Here is a 21,224-nt window from a genome sequence, read left to right as displayed (position 1 = left end):
CGCTCCGGTGGTGAGGTGACCACCGCGCTCCGGTGGTGAGGTGACCACCTCTCCGGTGGTGAGTTGACCACCGCTCCGGTGGTGAGGTGACCACCGCGCTCCGGTGGTGAGGTGACCACCGCTCCGGTGGTGAGGTGACCACCGCTCCGGTGGTGAGGTGACCACCGCTCCGGTGGTGAGGTGACCACCGCTCCGGTGGTGAGGTGACCACCGCTCCGGTGGTGAGGTGACCACCGCTCCGGTGGTGAGGTGACCACCGCTCCGGTGGTGAGGTGACCACCGCTCCGGTGGTGAGGTGACCACCGCTCCGGTGGTGAGGTGACCACCGCTCCGGTGGTGAGGTGACCACCGCTCCGGTGGTGAGGTGGCCACCGCTCCGGTGGTGAGGTGGCCACCGCTCCGGTGGTGAGGTGACCACCACGCTCCGATGGTGAGGTGACCACCACGCTCCGGTGGTGAGGTGACCACCGCTCCGGTGGTGAGGTGACCACCGCTCCGGTGGTGAGGTGACCACCGCTCCGGTGGTGCACAATCTATGTAAAGCGCCTTGGATAAAAAGGCGCTACATAAATGCACCATTTACCATTTAATTGAACAAAACGTATTTTTGTGGGCCTAAATGCCGTCGCGTTGTGAGCTTGTAGATCGGCTATTTTCAGCATTCAAACCAAGTGTAAAATGACTCCTACAGGATCTCTTGTCCACTAGTCCCTTCCTAACCTTTTAGTCTAGTTTTTATGTGTTGACGAAATGGTCAATATATTTAGTCTTTAGTTTCAGTAGTTTTCGTCGGTGAAAAAAGGTAGTCGACGAACATTTTTTCATCATAGTTTTAGTCGACGAAAACAACACTGCTAAGATGTCCAGATATTTTCTGTCCAAATCAACCGCTCTCTCTCTCTCTCTCTCTCTCTCTCTCTCTCTCTCTCTCTCTCTCTCTCTCTCTCTCTCTCTCTCTCTCTCTCTCTCTCTCTCTCTCTCTCTCTCTCTCTCTCTCTCTCTCTCTCTCTCTCTCTCTCTCTCTCTCTCTCTCTCTCTCTCTCTCTCTCTCTGTCTCTCTCTCTCTCTCTGTCTCTCTCTCTGTCTCTCTCTCTCTCTCTCTCTCTCTCTCTCCCTCCCACTCTCTCTCTCTCTGTGTTTCAGAGCTGGACGCCCCTCGTGACCTCGAGGTCAAAGACGTCTACACGGACAGCGCTATGGCCGTGTGGAAACCGCCGCGCGGCGACATCGCCGGATATACGCTGAGCTACACCTCCCCCGACGGAGTCACTAAGGTAAGCTACACCTCCCCCCGACCGAGTCACTGTGGTAAGCTACACCTCCCCCGACGGAGTCACTAAGGTAAACTACACCTCCCCCGACGGAGTCACTAAGGTAAGCTACACCTGCCCTGATGGAGTCACTAAGGTAAACTACACCTCCCCCGACGGAGTCACTAAGGTAAGCTACACCTCCCCCCGACGGAGTCACTGTGGTAAGCTACACCTCCCCCGACGGAGTCACTAAGGTAAACTACACCTGCCCTGATGGAGTCACTAAGGTAAACTACACCTGCCCTGATGGAGTCACTAAGGTAAACTACACCTGCCCTGATGGAGTCACTAAGGTAAACTACACCTGCCCTGATGGAGTCACTAAGGTAAACTACACCTGCCCTGATGGAGTCACTAAGGTAAACTACACCTGCCCTGATGGAGTCACTAAGGTAAGCTACACCTGCCCTGATGGAGTCACTAAGGTAAACTACACCTGCCCTGATGGAGTCACTAAGGTAAGCTACACCTGCCCTGATGGAGTCACTAAGGTAAACTACACCTGCCCTGATGGAGTCACTAAGGTAAGCTACACCTGCCCCGACGGAGTCACTAAGGTAAGCTACACCTGATGGAGTCACTAAGGTAAACTACACCTGCCCTGATGGAGTCACTAAGGTAAACTACACCTGCCCCGACGGAGTCACTAAGGTAAACTACACCTGCCCTGATGGAGTCACTAAGGTAAACTACACCTGCCCTGATGGAGTCACTAAGGTAAACTACACCTGCCCTGATGGAGTCACTAAGGTAAACTACACCTGCCCTGATGGAGTCACTAAGGTAAACTACACCTGCCCTGATGGAGTCACTAAGGTAAGCTACACCTGCCCTGATGGAGTCACTAAGGTAAACTACACCTGCCCTGATGGAGTCACTAAGGTAAACTACACCTGCCCTGATGGAGTCACTAAGGTAAACTACACCTGCCCTGATGGAGTCACTAAGGTAAGCTACACCTGCCCCGACGGAGTCACTAAGGTAAGCTACACCTGATGGAGTCACTAAGGTAAACTACACCTGCCCTGATGGAGTCACTAAGGTAAACTACACCTGCCCCGACGGAGTCACTAAGGTAAACTACACCTGCCCTGATGGAGTCACTAAGGTAAACTACACCTGCCCTGATGGAGTCACTAAGGTAAACTACACCTGCCCTGATGGAGTCACTAAGGTAAACTACACCTGCCCTGATGGAGTCACTAAGGTAAACTACACCTGCCCTGATGGAGTCACTAAGGTAAACTACACCTGCCCTGATGGAGTCACTAAGGTAAGCTACACCTGCCCTGATGGAGTCACTAAGGTAAACTACACCTGCCCTGATGGAGTCACTAAGGTAAACTACACCTGCCCTGATGGAGTCACTAAGGTAAACTACACCTGCCCTGATGGAGTCACTAAGGTAAGCTACACCTGCCCTGATGGAGTCACTAAGGTAAGCTACACCTGCCCTGACGGAGTCACTAAGGTAAACTACACCTGCCCCGACGGAGTCACTAAGGTAAGCTACACCTGATGGAGTCACTAAGGTAAACTACACCTGCCCTGATGGAGTCACTAAGGTAAACTACACCTGCCCCGACGGAGTCACTAAGGTAAACTACACCTGCCCTGATGGAGTCACTAAGGTAAACTACACCTGCCCTGATGGAGTCACTAAGGTAAACTACACCTCACCATAACTCACCATTATGTGAGTTAGTTAGTTTACTGTGACATCACAATGAGGGTGGAGTTAGTTTACTGTGACATCAGACCGAGGGTGTGTGTGTGTTTGTGTGTGTGTTTGTGTGTGTGTTTGTGCGTGTGTTTGTGTGTGTGTTTGTGTGTGTGTTTGTGTGTGTGTTTGTGCGTGTGTTTGTGTGTGTGTTTGTGTGTGTGTTTGTGTGTGTGTGTGCGTGTGTTTGTGCGTGTGTTTGTGCGTGCGTGCGTACAGGAAGTGTTGCTGAGTCCTACCGCCAGCTCCTACAGCATGAAGCAGCTGTCTGGATCAACAGAATACACTGTCACGCTGCAAGCCGTCACCAGGGGGCAGAAGAGCACACATGTCAGCACTGTCTTCACCACAAGTATGAGAACCTTCAACATTCATTCATACATTACTCTCTCAATCATCCATCCATCCATCCATCCATCCATCTATTGCTCCCTCAAACCTTAATGGAGTGTGACTCCGGACAGAAGTGGAAGCCACTCTGTCGATTTTGTTGACTAAACTAGGACGAAAAATGTCGTTCGACTACCTTTTGTCACAGTAAACTGTACATACAGCCACCCCATGGGGACTGATACAGTATAATATAATCATGTCTCTTCTGTAGTCTGTAAACTGTACATACAGCCACCCCATGGGGACTGATACAGTATAATATAATCATGTCTCTTCTGTAGTCGGTAAACTGTACAGCCACCCCATGGGGACTGATACAGTATAATATAATCATGTCTCTTCTGTAGTCTGTAAACTGTACATACAGCCACCCCATGGGGACTGATACAGTATAATATAATCATGTCTTCTGTAGTCTGTAAACTGTACATACAGCCACCCCATGGGGACTGATACAGTATATAATCATGTTTTCTGTAGTCGGTGACCAAACTTGACTGGGAGACTGCCATTGGATTTTTTTGAATTTTAGTTTTTTCATTTCATATCAAAGCAGGGAAGCATATAGCTTCAAATTGACATATTGGTCATTCAGTTTGACCCACCAGTTTTGGAGATATGGCTTATAGAGTAATGTCTAGCAGAGAAACAGAGTTGAGAAAACAGGCTTGAAAGGTTCACTTCTGTGGTCTAACATTATACCTATAGCTACATGCTTAATCATTTTTTTTCATATTTACATGTCGATTTCAGCTCTGACACTTATTTCAGACATGCTCTAGTATGTGAAGAGTCTGCCTGTGGTATTAACTCATTTTGAAAAGAAAAGAAAAAGCTGGAATGTGAACGATGGCAGTCTCTCAGTCTCTCAAGTCTGTAAACTGTACATACAGCCACCCCATGGGGACTGATACAGTATAATATAATCATGTCTCTTCTGTAGTCGGTAAACTGTACAGCCACCCCCGGGACTGCGCCCAGCTCTTCCTGAACGGCGAGACCACGTCGGGCGTCTACGCCGTCTACCTGGTCGGAGACGAGAAGCAGCCCCTCCAGGTGTTCTGTGACATGGACACCGAGGGTGGAGGCTGGACGGTGAGTTAGTTTACTGTGACATGGACACAGAGGGTGGGGGCTGGACGGTGAGTTAGTTTACTGTGACATGGACACCGAGGGTGGAGGCTGGACGGTGAGTTAGTTTACTGTGACATGGACACAGAGGGTGGAGGCTGGACGGTGAGTTAGTTTACTGTGACATGGACACAGAGGGTGGAGGCTGGACGGTGAGTTAAAGCCTATTCATAGTCTGGATTTTCGGTGGGGAGGTGACCACCGCTCCGGTGGTGAGCTGACCACCGGGGGAACTACCCTTAGATCCGAAGTTAGTCCGTTAGTCCGAACATGCACTGCTCCCGTTCTTGCGGTTAGGTTTAGGTTTGCTCCTGTGCTTGCGGTTAGGTTTAGGTTAGGGTTAGAGATAGGGATAGTAATTTCGGAACAATGAACCTTCTGACAAATGACACAGCACCACCACCAGAGCTGAAATAACGTTGAGCGGTGGTGAGTAAAAACAGAGAGAAGGGCTGGAGCGGTGGCGGTGGTTTTCTCTTCACCGCGGCTCGTGACGTCATGTTGTAGTTCGGTGGTCACCCCACCACCGAAAATCCAGACTATGTATGAGCCTTTAGTTTACTGTGACATCACACCGAGGGTGGAGGCTGGACGGTGAGTTAGTTTACTGTGACATGGACACAGAGGGTGGAGTTGGTTTACTGTGACATCACACTGAGGCCCCTTTTCCACCGGTTGGTTCCCAGTGGGAACCGGTTCAGTTCTTTTTGGTTTTTAGTCCATGAGCCAGAGCTCCAAAATTTAAACATTAATTATGAATTGAGTGGGCAAAACCATACCTATATTAGATTGTTATCACCATTAAACTTCCCCAATTGAGTACTTACACAAAGACAATGATTTATTGTATTACAAATATTACATTTTTTAATATGCACATGAGGCATTATGTAGGAAAATATGCAATATAATCAAAAATATGGAGAAGGTACTACTGTGGAAGGTATGTATTTATTTACTTCCTATCCTATAAACAATTTTAATATAGGGTGTAGTTTGCCACCAATTTTGGAGCTCTGGCTCATGGACTAAAAACCGAAAAGAACTGAACCGGTTCCCATTGGAACCCAACTGGTGGAAAAGGGGTCTGAGGGTGGAGGGTGAGTTAGTTCACTGTGGCGTCATGTATTTAAAATGTATGTCAATACATTCAGGTGTTCCTGAGGCGTCAGAATGGAAAACTAAACTTCTACAACAAGTGGAAGATCTACACGGCTGGCTTTGGTGATCTGAACGATGAGTTCTGGATGGGTGAGTACTGTCATGTACTTATATATATACTAACCAGTAAGAGGGTGAGTAAGATGGGTGAGTACTGTCATGTAGCCTACTTATATATACTAACCAGTAAGAGGGTGAGTAAGATGGGTGAGTACTGTCATGTAGCCTACTTATATATACTAACCAGTAAGAGGGTGAGTAAGATGGGTGAGTACTGTCATGTACTTATATATACTAACCAGTAAGAGGGTGAGTAAGATGGGTGAGTACTGTCATGTAGCCTACTTCTATATACTAACCAGTAAGAGGGTGAGTAAGATGGGTGAGTACTGTCATGTAGCCTACTTATATATACTAACCAGTAAGAGGGTGAGTAAGATGGGTGAGTACTGTCATGTAGCCTACTTATATATACTAACCAGTAAGAGGGTGAGTAAGATGGGTGAGTACTGTCATGTAGCCTAGTTATATATACTAACCAGTAAGAGGGCGAGAATCCAGACGGCACACTGCTGGTCAAGCACTGGTGCTTTGGCCTGGGGGGTCAGATCAACATATGGAATGAATTCTGTACTGGCCATATATGGAGAGGGTCTTGACTGTACAGGGTTTGATGAGGTCAGATCAACATAATATGGAATGTCAGAACATGAAGGATGGGTCGGGAAGGATCAACATATGGATTGTCGGAATATATGGACATCTAAGGGTATGAGGTTTGACGTCAGATGTAGAGTTGGCTGGCCGGCTCCATATATGCAGATATGGAGAATAAGGGTCTCCATGATGTCACGTGATGTCACAAGATGTCACGAGGCATGACCATATATGGAGGGCGTGATGTCACGAGGTGTGACCATATATGGAGACGTGATGTCACGAGGCGTGACCATATATGGAGGAGGCGTGGGTGACTAACTGACGGACAGACGGATGGACGGACGGACGGACGGATGGGAGATGCAGGTTTTCATAGTAAATATAATGACCATGTTGTTTCCAGGTCTGTCCAGCCTGTTTCTCATTACAACATGTTTAATGATCTAATGTATCTCATGTTGTGTCCAGGTCTGTCCAGCCTGTTTCTCATTACAACATGTTGTTTAATGATCTAATGTATCTCATGTTGTGTCCAGGTCTGTCCAGCCTGTTTCTCATTACAACATGTTGTTTAATGATCTAATGTATCTCATGTTGTGTCCAGGTCTGTCCAGCCTGCACAAGATGACATCTTCCGCTCAGTACGAGCTGCGCGTGGACCTGAGGGACGGCGCCGATTCCGCACACGCTCAGTACGACAAGTTCATCGTATCGGAACCCCGGTCGCGATACAAGCTCTATATAGGAGGTTACAGTGGGACGGCAGGTATGGGCAATTATCTGTATTACTATTATGTATTATTTTTATTATTATTATTATATACACACTATTTTAAGCTCTATAGTGGAAGGAGCTTATAGTGGAAGCGCAGGTATGTTCAAAACATCAACCCCTTAAAGGTTGAGAGTCAGACTAAAATAACATATAGGGCCCTATCTTGGCCCTTTATCCCTAAACTAAAATAACATATAGGGCCCTATCTTTGCCCTTTATCCCTAAACTAAAATAGCATAATAGGGCCCTATCTTGGCCCTTTATCCCTAAACTAAAATAACATATAGGGCCCTATCTTGGCCCTTTATCCCTAAACTAAAATAACATATAGGGCCCTATCTTGGCCCTTTATCCCTAAACTAAAATAACACAATAGGGCCCTATCTTGGCCCTTTATCCCTAAACTAAAATAGCATAATAGGGCCCTATCTTGGCCCTTTATCCCTAAACTAAAATAACATATAGGGCCCTATCTTGGCCCTTTATCCCTAAACTAAAATAACATATAGGGCCCTATCTTTGCCCTTTATCCCTAAACTAAAATAACATATAGGGCCCTATCTTGGCCCTTTATCCCTAAACTAAAATAACATATAGGGCCCTATCTTGGCCCTTTATCCCTAAACTAAAATAACATATAGGGCCCTATCTTGGCCCTTTATCCCTAAACTAAAATAACATATAGGGCCCTATCTTGGCCCTTTATCCCTAAACTAAAATAACATATAGGGCCCTATCTTGGCCCTTTATCCCTAAACTAAAATAACATATAGGGCCCTATCTTGGCCCTTTATCCCTAAACTAAAATAACATATAGGGCCATATCTTGGCCCTTTATCCCTAAACTAAAATAACATATAGGGCCCTATCTTGCACCTTTATCCCTAAACTTAGTAGCCATATTTTACTATTTTGAAAAACCTTTTCAAAACTATAAGACATGTTGTAGTGCAGCTATTTGAAATATTTAAAAACGTTTTTTTTTTTATAGTAAAAAAAATGGCAAAAGCATTTCAGGGTAAATGGTGCATTTTATATAGCACTTTTTATCCAAATGGCTTTACATAGACTGGCCATGGGGTCCATCTGCAGAGAATTGCCTCCAGAAAGGAGAACCCACGGGTTCCACTTCCAATTAGCTCTCCTCGTTTATATTGTCACTTGTTATAATCCTGTTTCCTGCATGAGTTCTCTCTCCCGATCGGATCAAATACACTGACACGAAAACGCGTATTCGGGGCGGAGTCACCACCCCCAGGGTAAGTTGAGATTTGCTCTCGTTCACTGCAATGCAATTTGCGGCATTTCCAAAACAATATTGCGCAGAGTAGCGATTATCAAACGTATTTGCAATGCCATACGTTGAAAGATCTGTTGCCCGTGGACAAGGCACGTTACCTCCGCAAGTTAGATATTATCGGCATAGATGTTTGTCCGTATGTGATTAAGGATTGGAAAAAGTTGCATTGGCAGCCATAGAAAATTCTGCCCAGGGTAAAAAACCGGATGTGACGTTTTTGGGCGTTCCTGTCTTGTTTCGTGTCAGTGTATTGGTATCGCGACCTGAAGATGTATTTTCTGTTCTCTAAAGAGCTGGAGAGACAGGGAGAGACCCCTGTTACTGAACACACACTCTATAGCAATGATTACTGTCACAATGTAGAGCTATTTAACACTGTTACTGAACACACACTCTATAGCAATGATTACTGTCACAATATAGAGCTATTTAACACTGTTACTGAACACACACTCTATAGCAATGATTACTGTCACAATGTAGAGCTATTTAACACTGTTACTGAACACACACTCTATAGCAATGATTACTGTCACAATATAGAGCTATTTAACACTGTTACTGAACACACACTCTATAGCAGGGTTCCCCAATTAATTTTCCTCAAGGGCCATATTTTGACTAGCGTACCAGGCTGGGGGCCGAGTCTGCACGCGTGAGGTCGAGGTCTTGCCCTGAAAATTCATTTTCAGGACAAGACCCCATTTGAAAAGGATGCCCAGTTTGACATGCATAGGCTACTGACCCCCATTTAATGCCATTTATATCTGGGACCCTTAAGAATTTTTTGGAAATTCTTTCATGGGCCACAAGGGGGCGCTCTGTGGGCCGCAAATGGCCCGCGGGCCGCCTATTGGGGTACCCTGCTCTATAGCAATGATTACTGTCACAATGTAGAGCTATTTAACACTGTTACTGAACACACTCTATAGCAATGATTACTGTCACAATATAGAGCTATTTAACACTGTTACTGAACACACACTATAGCAATGATTACTGTCACAATGTAGAGCTATTTAACACTGTTACTGAACACACTCTATAGCAATGATTACTGTCACAATGTAGAGCTATTTAACACTGTTACTGAACACACACTCTATAGCAATGATTACTGTCACACTATAGAGCTATTTAACACTGTTACTGAACACACTCTATAGCAATGATTACTGTCACACTATAGAGCTATTTAACACTGTTACTGAACACACTCTATAGCAATGATTACTGTCACAATATAGAGCTATTTAACACTGTTACTGAACACACACTCTATAGCAATGATTACTGTCACAATATAGAGCTATTTAACACTGTTACTGAACACACTCTATAGCAATGGTTACTGTCACAATATAGAGCTATTTAACACTGTTACTGAACACACACTCTATAGCAATGATTACTGTCACAATATAGAGCTATTTAACACTGTTACTGAACACACACTCTATAGCAATGATTACTGTCACAATATAGAGCTATTTAACACTGTTACTGAACACACACTCTATACTGCAGGGGTGTCAAACTGGTGATCCCACCTGTTTGAGGCAGGCCCGCCTGCCTCAAACAAAAAAGAAAAAGCCTAAAATATAGGCTAATAAGTAAGGCTGCATGATATATCGAACATGTACCTTCATCAGAGTGGAGAATATAAGTATAAATCAAGTTGAGCAAAGCCACTTCTCTGCCCCTCTCTCTAACAGACACGGTTAACGATCGCTTGTTAAGTGCCTGCCAGACAGACAATCAGATGAAATGAAGGCAGGTGTAGAGTAGAGTGTAGACTAGTGAACTGAACATGTTCTCTTTATATCAAGTACTTCATACCAGCCCCCTTATGAAACTACTTCTCCCCAAATCCAAATGGATTTCATTTTCCATCCTGAATGGCAGTAACTAGCATACAATGAGAACTGAGAAGATCTTCACAAAGGTTTACTCATCAAAACTGATTATAAAACTGTAACCATCAAAGCATGCACTCAACATATAATGGTTATGTGACCATGGCATGTGCATAATATAAAATCTTATGAGTTTTATCTGATATTGATTAATATGGGGTTCAATGAATCGATTATTAATCGGCAGAGCTGTCGACTATTGTCAACATATTCCCCAATTTCCACTGAGATTATGGGGTGAATGAATGTGGCCAGACCCATCTTCTCTTTCTGTCATAGTGACATTGTCCTGCATCAGATCATGTCCAAATCAGGTTCTCCAATCTCCAGTTTTTTGAAGATTTTTTGAGTGGTGCAACCACTCCCTTACGGAGCTATGTGTGTGGCTGGCTGGGTCTGAGCACTATGTGTGTGGCTGGCTGGCTGGCTGGGTCTGAGCATACATAGATAGATAGATAGATATTATAGCAGTGACTGACTGAGACATCGAGCGTGCGTGCGCAACTGGTTGTGGCCCCCATCAAGTGACCTTTTGACCAATGCGGCCCTCGCCCCAAGTTGAGTTCGACACCCCTGCTCTATAGCAATGATTACTGTCACAATATAGAGCTATTTAACACTGTTACTGAACACACTCTATAGCAATGATTACTGTCACAATATAGAGCTATTTAACACTGTTACTGAACACACTCTATAGCAATGATTACTGTCACAATATAGAGCTATTTAACACTGTTACTGAACACACTCTATAGCAATGATTACTGTCACAATATAGAGCTATTTAACACTGTTACTGAACACACTCTATAGCAATGATTACTGTCACAATATAGAGCTATTTAACACTGTTACTGAACACACACACTATAGCAATGATTACTGTCACAATATAGAGCTATTTAACACTGTTACTGAACACACACACTATAGCAATGATTACTGTCACACTTATATTTTTTAAATAACAAAAATCCCTTTCACCACCTATACTTTGACGTCATCCCTCCGTGTGTCTCTCAGGTGATTCGCTGAACTACCACAACGGCCGTCCCTTCTCCACCTACGACAACGACAACGACAGCGCGGTCACCAACTGTGCCTTGTCCTATAAGGGAGCCTTCTGGTATAAAAACTGTCACCGAGTTAACCTTATGGGCAAATATGGTGACGCCAGTCACAGTAAGGTATGTATGCATGTAGAACTTAGAAGTCATCAAAACTAGTCAACGAAATGTTGTCATCAGTGCCCATACCCGAAGGCGGGGTTGGCGAAAGGGCCTTTCTGTGTGGAGTTTGCATGTTCTCCCCGTGTCCCCTTAGGGTAGGTACCCTCACATGTTCTCCCCGTGTCCCCTTAGGGTAGGTACCCTCACATGTTCTCCCCGTGTCCCCTAGGGTAGGTACCCTCACAAAAAACATGCCGTAATCCTGGTCACTAAACTGCCTCCCCCGAGTCCCCCTGGCCAGCCGGGGCGCCTGATGGAGGGGAAAGGAACTGGTTGGAATAACGTGTTCCTTCCACGCGCTACGTCCAACCAGGGAAACTCCCCCCTGTCAGGTGTAAAGGAGCAACTTGGACACTCAGGCATGAAGGAAGCATGAGTTCAAGTCCGTTGCTCTCCCCTTGTCCCCCATATATGGGGACTAGGTTGGTCTCCCCTTGTCCCCCATATATGGGGACTAGGTTGGTCTCCCCTTGTCCCCCATATATGGGGACTAGGTTGGTGGAGGGTGTGTAGAGCCCAGGATCACATTAGATGATTGACACAGGGGTGAAAAATGGGTTACAAAATCGTGGGAATATATTTTTAAAAACTAGTCAACAAAATGTTGCCATTACTATAAACTAGGTGTACCGTATTGCGTATTGATACCGTGAGATTTCCGAGCTCACGGTATATTTTTTATTTACATATTTACATCTGCACATAATATGTGCATATGCTGCGCTACTCGCATGGCACAGTGATGTCATGCCAAAGCACAACCTGAATTTGACTACCGGTATTTATAATATTCATATTGTAGAAGTGTTTATAGCAGAGACAGCACCTCATCAAGAGTGTTTCTCGTGCAAAAGAAATTGATTCAGAATCATGGAAAAACCCCTAGTTTGACCCCTCACATGATACTTAAAGCAGAATGTAAAATGTTGCCTGCATATAGGTTGTCACAGATTCTCCTTAAGGGAAACTGAATTGAAATCTTTGCGAGATGTGTTACTATAGACATCTTTACAAACACATTATTATTATTATTATTATTATTATTATTATTATTATTATTATTATTATAGACACCTTTACAAACACACAGGTGAAGAAATGTATTGGTAAGGCATTTATTTCCAGATTTTATTTATATCCCCTGACAACTTCAAATGAATGTTAGACTGGTTGAAAACACATGTCTCTGCTTTAAGGTGACTAATATTGTCCTTCTAGTGAATGTTAGACTGGTTGAAAACACATGTCTCTGCTTTAAGGTGGCTGATATTGTCCTTCTAGTGAATGTTAGACTGGTTGAAAACACATGTCTCTGCTTTAAGGTGGCTGATATTGTCCTTCTAGTGAATGTTAGACTGGTTGAAAACACATGTCTCTGCTTTAAGGTGGCTGATATTGTCCTTCTAGTGAATGTTAGACTGGTTGAAAACACACGTCTCTGCTTTATGGTGACTGATATCGTCCTTCTAGTGAATGTTAGACTGGTTGAAAACACATGTCTCTGCTTTATGGTGACTGATATTGTCCTTCTAGTGAATGTTCTCTTTGGGGTCTTTCCTTCCTCCACAGGGCATCAACTGGTTCCACTGGAAGGGACACGAGCATTCCATTGCGTTTGCGGAGATGAAAATGAGGCCGCTCCACTTCCTGAACTTTGAGAGCAGAAGGAAGAGATCCTAGAGGTCCCTTTGAATGGAGACATTTCACCTTCCCAACGTGTGTGGAGTCATTTCAACTCGGTCTAACGTGTGTGGAGTCATTTCAACTCGGTCTAACGTGTGTGGAGTCATTTCAACTCGGTCTAACGTGTGTGGAGTCATTTCAACTCGGTCTAACGTGTTTGGAGTCATTTCAACTCGATCTAACGTGTGTGGAGTCATTTCAACTCGGTCTAACGTGTTTGGAGTCATTTCAACTCGGTCTAACGTGTTTGGAGTCATTTCAACTCGGTCTAACGTGTGTGGAGTCATTTCAACTCGGTCTAACGTGTTTGGAGTCATTTCAACTCGGTCTAACGTGTGTGGAGTCATTTCAACTCTGTCTACTCCGGCTTTTGTGAACCCCCCGGATAGCTTTTAAGTTGCTTGATTCACTATTTACATTGTTGTATTATACACGGCTTGGTTGAATGCTTGATTCTGATTGGTCAATCAATTATCCCTTACATATTTATTTCATCAGACACATCCCCTTCCTATACAAACCCATTGTAACTTCAAACTCCATTTTAATTAACCATGATAGTTTCATCGGAAACACCCATGAGGGGGCGTGCTTTTTCAAGTTAGGTATGTACAGTAGAGGAAGGGGGCGTGTCTGATAAAATTAATCATCAAATATCTAAACACTGAATCAAGCAATTAAAAAAAAAAACTGTCCGGGGTGTTCAAAAAATGCCAGAGTAGACGTTAAAATGACCCCAAACATGTTTGAATGTGAAATACCCCCTGTTTTCTACTGCAGTACAGCCCTGCCACTGCCTAACCTCTAACAACCAACCCATATTTATATCTCCTTATCCTCAATTCACTCGACAAGCCAGTTAACGACAAGCCAAGAAAATAATGACAATGAAAAGTTAAGTCTCTCTCAAGCCGGCCACGTCTTCCACGATCTTCGCTAAATGCACAGTCTGTAACGACGCCTCCTGGAGGCCGCGGACAGAAGCCGTCATTTTTTAAGAATGTCCATTTAAGCTAAGCAGCCAACTAGGTAGAAAAGTATCCATCCATCCATCCATCCATCCATCTTTAACCACTTATCCCTAGTCGGGTCGCGGGGGCAACAGCTCCACCAGAGTGCTCCAGACTTCCCTCTCCAGAGCACCATTAGTGACTTCCTCCTGGGGGGGATCCCGAGACGTTCCAAGGCCAGTGAGTCGATGTGTTTCCTCCAACTGCGCCTTGGTCTGCCCCGGGGGTCTCCTCCCAGTGGGATGTGGTCCTTGGTCTGCCCCGGGGTCTCCTCCCAGTGGGACGTGGTCCTTGGTCTGCCCCCGGGGGTCTCCTCCCAGTGGGACGTGGTCCTTGGTCTGCCCCGGGGGTCTCCTCCCAGTGGAACGTGGTCCTTGGTCTGCCCCGGGGGGGTCTCCTCCCAGTGGGACGTGGTCCTTGGTCTGCCCCCGGGGGTCTCCTCCCAGTGGGATGTGGTCCTTGGTCTGCCCCGGGGGTCTCCTCCCAGTGGGACGTGGTCCTTGGTCTGCCCCCGGGGGTCTCCTCCCAGTGGGACGTGGTCCTTGGTCTGCCCCAGGGGTCTCCTCCCAGTGGAACGTGGTCCTTGGTCTGCCCCGGGGGGGTCTCCTCCCAGTGGGATGTGGTCCTTGGTCTGCCCCGGGGGTCTCCTCCCAGTGGGACGTGGTCCTTGGTCTGCCCCGGGGGTCTCCTCCCAGTGGGATGTGGTCCTTGGTCTGCCCCCGGGGGTCTCCTCCCAGTGGGACGTGGTCCTTGGTCTGCCCCGGGGGTCTCCTCCCAGTGGGACGTGGTCCTTGGTCTGCCCCCGGGGGTCTCCTCCCAGTGGGACGTGGTCCTTGGTATGCCCCGGGAGTCTCCTCCCAGTGGGACGTGGTCCTTGGTCTGCCCCGGGGGTCTCCTCCCAGTGGGACGTGATCCTTGGTCTGCCCCGGGGGGGTCTCCTCCCAGTGGGACGTGGTCCTTGGTATGCCCCGGGAGTCTCCTCCCAGTGGGACGTGGTCCTTGGTCTGCCCCCGGGGGTCTCCTCCCAGTGGGATGTGGTCCTTGGTCTGCCCCCGGGGGTCTCCTCCCAGTGGGATGTGGTCCTTGGTCTGCCCCGGGGGTCTCCTCCCAGTGGGACGTGGTCCTTGGTCTGCCCCCGGGGGTCTCCTCCCAGTGGGATGTGGTCCTTGGTCTGCCCCCGGGGGTCTCCTCCCAGTGGGACGTGGTCCTTGGTCTGCCCCGGGGGTCTCCTCCCAGTGGGACGTGGTCCTTGGTCTGGCCCGGGGTCTCCTCCCAGTGGGACGTGGTCCTTGGTCTGCCCCGGGTCTCCTCCCAGTGGGACGTGGTCCTTGGTCTGCCCCGGGGTCTCCTCCCAGTGGAACGTGGTCCTTGGTCTGCCCCCGGGGGTCTCCTCCCAGTGGGACGTGGTCCTTGGTCTGCCCCCGGGGGTCTCCTCCCAGTGGAACGTGGTCCTTGGTCTGCCCCCGGGGGTCTCCTCCCAGTGGAACGTGGTCCTTGGTCTGCCCCCGGGGGTCTCCTCCCAGTGGGACGTGGTCCTTGGTCTGCCCCGGGGGTCTCCTCCCAGTGGGATGTGCCTCGAGGACCTCCCTATAGGGAGACGCCCGAGAGGCATCCTAACCGAACCACCTAAGCTGGCTCCTTTCCAGGCGAAGAAGCAGCGGCTCTAACCTGAGTCTCTCTCACGTGGCTGAAACTTATTTGCCATTTTTTATTATTTAAAAAAACCCCTTTTAAAATAGTTCAAATAGCCGATCTACAAGCTCACAACGTGTAGATGTAGATCGGCTAGTTGAACTTTTTTTAAATTATTTTCAAAATAGTAAAAAAATGGAAAATAAGTTCAGGGATAAGGGATAAGGGATAAGATGGAGCCCCCTATATCTCTAAGGGAGATGCCAGCCACCCGTCGTAGAAAACTCATTTTGGCCGCTTGTATTCGCGACCTTTTCATTAAGATGACTCACTTACGCGACTGTGAAGACGAAACGGACGTGGCGTCCGCTATAGTCTTGCGTTCGCATTTCCGGGTGTTGGCGAAGCATTTTTGAAAATCTGCTGCTTTGAGAGACTAATGAAAAATAAATATATACATAAAATTATACACCAAAGATGCATAATTGGACTGAAAGATGTGCAGGTAACAGCATTTTATTTGTGTAAATAATCCATCGGAAGATAATATTGCCTTTTTTTGATGCTATTTTTTATATTATTATTTCTACTTGAATGTTTTGATTTCCATGCATGGCAAAAAGGTAGACATTCACGCTGAGTATTGTAAATGTACATGGGATGTAACGATGGAATGAGGAGTATTGTACATGGGATGTAACGATAGCAAAGCCCTCGCAATGTGACAATATCACGCTAGTTCACGCTACGATATTTATCATGATAATTAGATTAAAGATTAAAAGAAAGAAATCTGTGGGACCAGTTTTAATTCTCCCTGTCGTATATAGATGCCATCAAGGGCCCAACATAGCATTGAGATGATTATGTTTTAATGTTATCAGGATATCCTGATAACGATAATATTATATATATATATATATATATATATATATACTTCAATTCGGCATAGAGTAGCGCAAACGTCGCTCACTCTCTGCTGATTCCTGAAATTGACGCGCACACGCACAACCGTACACACACACACACACACACACACACACACACACACACACACACACACACACACACACCTCTCTCTCACTGTCGCTCTAATTAATTAGTCTCATGTCGCGCAGCTGGGCACAGATTCTCCCGGCGGATCCCAGTGGATCCCAGGCTATACTTAACAAGTGATGAAGTGTCTGTTGAGGTCTTTCTGACTCATTTTGACATTTTGAAGTTGATTGTCTTTGCCCCCCCCCCCCCCCCTCTCTGAAGGTTTCCCTTCCTCCATGACTTTATCTAAATATTAATTTCAAATCATTTTTATTATTATTTTCTTCTGAAGCATTTTTTTTATAAATATGATTGTAGGCATACTTGTACCATCTCAGGTTCAGGTTCATTTATCTGTTTGTCCCCCGAGGGGCGATTTAATGTACAGCAAGGCATAAAACACAGTAAAACAAACAAAAGGTATATAGCCTATACACCAGGGGTGGGCAACTGGCGGCCCGGGGGCCACATGCGGCCCCCATCTTCACTTAATGTGGCCCTCAGGTTAATGTCAGAATACTGATATAATATTGGTTCCAGCTGTTTACAATTCCACAACATGCAAAACATGACCTGCTTTAATTACTTCAGTCTAAATTAGTAGCTCAATGCTCAACACACGTATAATTAAAGGCACTTGAAATTACATAAAAATGAAAATTTTCAGGATTCCAATTTCAGGATTCCAAACGTGTCGCGCTGCGACGCGTTTTGAGCTTGTAGATCGGCTATTTTTGCTACGACAGTAATATATGGCCCTAGGGAGTGAGTGTGGAAATATAGTGGCCCTCTCCATCGTCAAAGTTGCCCAGCCCTGGCCTACACATAGAACAATAAAACAGGATGGCAGTTCAAGGTATCAGTGTAACATTGACATTCAGAACATTTTCAGAAACAGCTGTGTAAATAATTCCTACGAAAAATAGCAGATCTACAAGCTCGCTATTTTTGAAACGTCGTGGAAATGTGGTGCAAATCTTTGCTTCTGGGGGGGGGGGGGGGGGGGTCCCTGGAACTACATATTTTCAGATTGGGGTCGGAGGTCAAATATATATAATTTTTGGGGGTCCTTGACATGAAATATTGAGAACCACTGATGTAGAAACATGAGGTTTTTCAGAAAACTGTCAGGATTTAGAAGACACATTTTTTTATTTCGACGTCAGGCCTAGATGGTTTAAACCTGTTCTTTTTTAAATACTTAAAAAACAGAAGGGGGGAGGGGGGGGGGGGCATGGCAGCACAAATATGGGCCTTAATGGGCAGCGCCGCCCCTGGCTCTCCCCACAATGCTGTGGTTTAACCCATTCTGACCTGAGATCAGATTCTATAAAGATGTCTTCTACATCCAGACAGTTTTCCATTCTGACCTGAGATCAGATTAAAAAAAATGTCTGTTTGAAAATGACAGTTTTCTGAAAAAGCTATGTTTCTATGTCAGTCGTTCTTCGATTTTTCAAAAAATAGCAGATCTACAAGCTCATAGCGCGCCACTCGGTGGCGCGCTACGAGCTTGTAGATCTGCTATTTTTTAATAGCTAAAGCATAACATGATGCTAACACCAAAACGGGTTCCCGTCCAAAAATGGTTTAAAGACAGTGGTTCCCAAACCTTTTCATGTCAAGGACCCCAAAATTGACACCAATTAGCCCACCTTTTGTGTATAGGTCTGGATCCTCCCCCTTTCCTAGTGAGATTGATTGATTCATTGATTGATTATTGATTCATTGATTTAATACTTCCCCATATGGGATCTTAGATCACCTCATATAAGAACTGTGTTTTATTTGCATTGTAATCCCCATAGGGGGGATTTTAGATCGCCTCGTATAAGAACTGTGTTTGGAAACATAAGCATGTCATCCAGGTCCGCTTCACTCATATGGATATGAAGAATCAACTGACTGAGAGAAAACGCTAATGTTACTGCTGCTGAATTAGTTACATTTTCACTATAGAAGCAGACTGTATCAAATATGAGTGACTGACTGTCGTAAACGATACAGAGACACCTCCCTGACAATATAACGACACAGAGACACCTCCCTGACAATATAACGATACAGAGACACCTCCCTGACAATATAACGATACAGAGACACCTCCCTGACAATATAACGACACAGAGACACCTCCCTGACAATATAACGATACAGAGACACCTCCCTGACAATATAACGACACAGAGACACCTCCCTGACAATATAACGATACAGAGACACCTCCCTGACAATATAACGATACAGAGACACCTCCCTGACAATATAACGATACAGAGACACCTCCCTGACAATATAACGACACAGAGACACCTCCCTGACAATATAACGATACAGAGACACCTCCCTGACAAAGTGACAATATAACGATACAGAGACACCTCCCTGACAATATAACGACACAGAGACACCTCCCTGACAATATAACGATACAGAGACACCTCCCTGACAATATAACGATACAGACACCTCCCTGACAATATAACGATACAGAGACACCTCCCTGACAATATAACGATACAGAGACACCTCCCTGACAATATAACGATACAGAGACACCTCCCTGACAATATAACGATACAGAGACACCTCCCTGACAATATAACGATACAGAGACACCTCCCTGACAATATAACGATACAGAGACACCTCCCTGACAATATAACGACACAGAGACACCTCCCTGACAATATAACGATACAGAGACACCTCCCTGACAATATAACGATACAGAGACACCTCCCTGACAATATAACGATACAGAGACACCTCCCTGACAATATAACGATACAGACACCTCCCTGACAATATAACGATAGGCTACAGAGACACCTCCCTGACAATATAACGATACAGAGACACCTCCCTGACAATATAACGACACAGAGACACCTCCCTGACGATATAACGATACAGAGACACCTCCCTGACGATATAACGACACAGAGACACCTCCCTGACGATATAACGATACAGAGACACCTCCCTGACAATATAACGATACAGAGACACCTCCCTGACAATATAACGACACAGAGACACCTCCCTGACAATATAACGATACAGAGACACCTCCCTGACAATATAACGATACAGAGACACCTCCCTGACAATATAACGACACAGAGACACCTCCCTGACAGACAGACAGACAGACAGACAGACAGACAGACAGACAGACAGACAGACAGACAGACAGACAGACAGACAGACAGACAGACAGATACAGTAGGTAGATAGATGGATAGATGGATAGATAGATAGATAGATAGATGGGGACATTGTGGAAGTATTATTGTCTTACATTTACTGGACCACATAGAGAAGCATCTCTCAATGTTTTCACCCCTGCAAGCCACTAACACCATGTCCACATGCCTATTTAAATTATGCTTTATTTTTTTATTTTTTTTAATAGAATGAAAGTCATTGTTTCCTAACCTCCAATACAATAAAAAAGGGGAAAAAATGTGAAAAACTTGATTTGTTTTCTTTTTTTTCTCTCTCCAAAGTCTGAATGAGGCTATTTGAGAATAGTATATAATAATAATAATAAAACTTTATTTGTATAGCACCTTTCATGACATGAAATGCAGCTCAAAGTGCTTTACAGAACAATGGAGAATAAAAGAAAAGCAAGGCAACGACATTAAAAAACAAGCAGTAATGCAATACAGTGAGGACATGAATAACAAAAAATATAAGATCACTTAAAAGCAATGTTGTAGAAGTGGGTCTTGAGCTGAGCTTTAAAAATGTCTACAGAGGCTGCCTGACGAAGGTACAGTGGGAGCTTGTTCCATGCCGACGGCCCGTAGAAGCAAAACGCTGATTCCCCGTATTTTTTAGTTGCCATTTTTTTAGGCAAAGCGAGCAGGCCAGCAGTGGAAGACCTTAGGGGGCGGTTTGGGACATATTTAGGCAGGCAGTCATGTAGGCAGGAAGGTGCGAGACCATTGAGAGCTTTATAGACAAGTAAAATAATTTTAAAACTAAAAACAACCGGAAGCCAGTGCAGTGATGCCAAAACTGGAGTAATATGTTCTCTCATCTTAGTTCTAGTTAAAACTCTGGCTGTAATATCACATTGTGAGCTTGTAGGCTATATTTGCTATTTTCAAATTATTTTTAATACATTTTATACTTGTGTGAAATGGAACATTCTGCATAATAGGTATACTTTTTGTACTTCCAGTACATTTAACATTTATTTTCAATGCCCAAACGTACTTTTACTCAAGTGAATGTAGTGTTCTGCAC

The 21,224-nt window shown here is 45.3% G+C and overlaps 2 protein-coding genes across 3 annotated transcripts in view; one reads left to right on the top strand and one right to left on the bottom strand.

The window, feature by feature from the left end:
* The window catches only part of LOC310879272 (tenascin-like), a 137,038-nt gene extending 123,720 nt beyond the window's left edge, over positions 1-13,318 (top strand). For both annotated transcript variants that reach the window (XM_083793820.1, XM_083793821.1), the window contains 7 exons: positions 1,144-1,274; positions 3,253-3,385; positions 4,370-4,521; positions 5,712-5,808; positions 6,983-7,144; positions 11,396-11,559; positions 13,171-13,318. In XM_083793820.1, the coding sequence (XP_083649946.1) occupies positions 1,144-1,274; positions 3,253-3,385; positions 4,370-4,521; positions 5,712-5,808; positions 6,983-7,144; positions 11,396-11,559; positions 13,171-13,281 (950 nt within the window). In that variant the 3' untranslated portion in view covers positions 13,282-13,318. The remainder of the gene's footprint in view (positions 1-1,143; positions 1,275-3,252; positions 3,386-4,369; positions 4,522-5,711; positions 5,809-6,982; positions 7,145-11,395; positions 11,560-13,170) is intronic.
* Positions 13,319-18,380: 5,062 nt separating this feature from the next.
* Positions 18,381-20,436, bottom strand: LOC310879285 (uncharacterized protein). Its single transcript, XM_083793845.1, has 2 exons — positions 19,406-20,436; positions 18,381-18,977 (listed from the first exon to the last, which is right to left on the bottom strand). Exons 1-2 carry the CDS (start codon positions 20,330-20,332, stop codon positions 18,936-18,938), a joined length of 969 nt encoding a protein of 322 aa, XP_083649971.1. The 5' UTR covers positions 20,333-20,436; the 3' UTR covers positions 18,381-18,935.
* Between the last annotated feature and the right edge of the window lie 788 nt (positions 20,437-21,224).

The sequence above is a fragment of the Protomyctophum parallelum genome (genome assembly GCF_964188405.1).
Source record: "Protomyctophum parallelum genome assembly, chromosome: 21".
Classification (NCBI taxonomy): domain Eukaryota; kingdom Metazoa; phylum Chordata; class Actinopteri; order Myctophiformes; family Myctophidae; genus Protomyctophum; species Protomyctophum parallelum.
This window is presented reverse-complemented; position numbering and strand designations above follow the sequence as displayed.

What these genes read in the sequence shown, in the direction of transcription:
- LOC310879285 (XM_083793845.1), bottom strand. Translation starts at nt 20,332, where the DNA reads ATGGTGTTAGTGGCTTGCAGGGGTGAAAACATTGAGAGATGCTTCTCT. An exon ending in ATCGTTATATTGTCAGGGAG is followed by an intron (nt 18,978 to 19,405) that starts GTGTCTCTGTAT and finishes ATTGTCAGGGAG; the next exon opens with GTGTCTCTGTATCGTTTACG.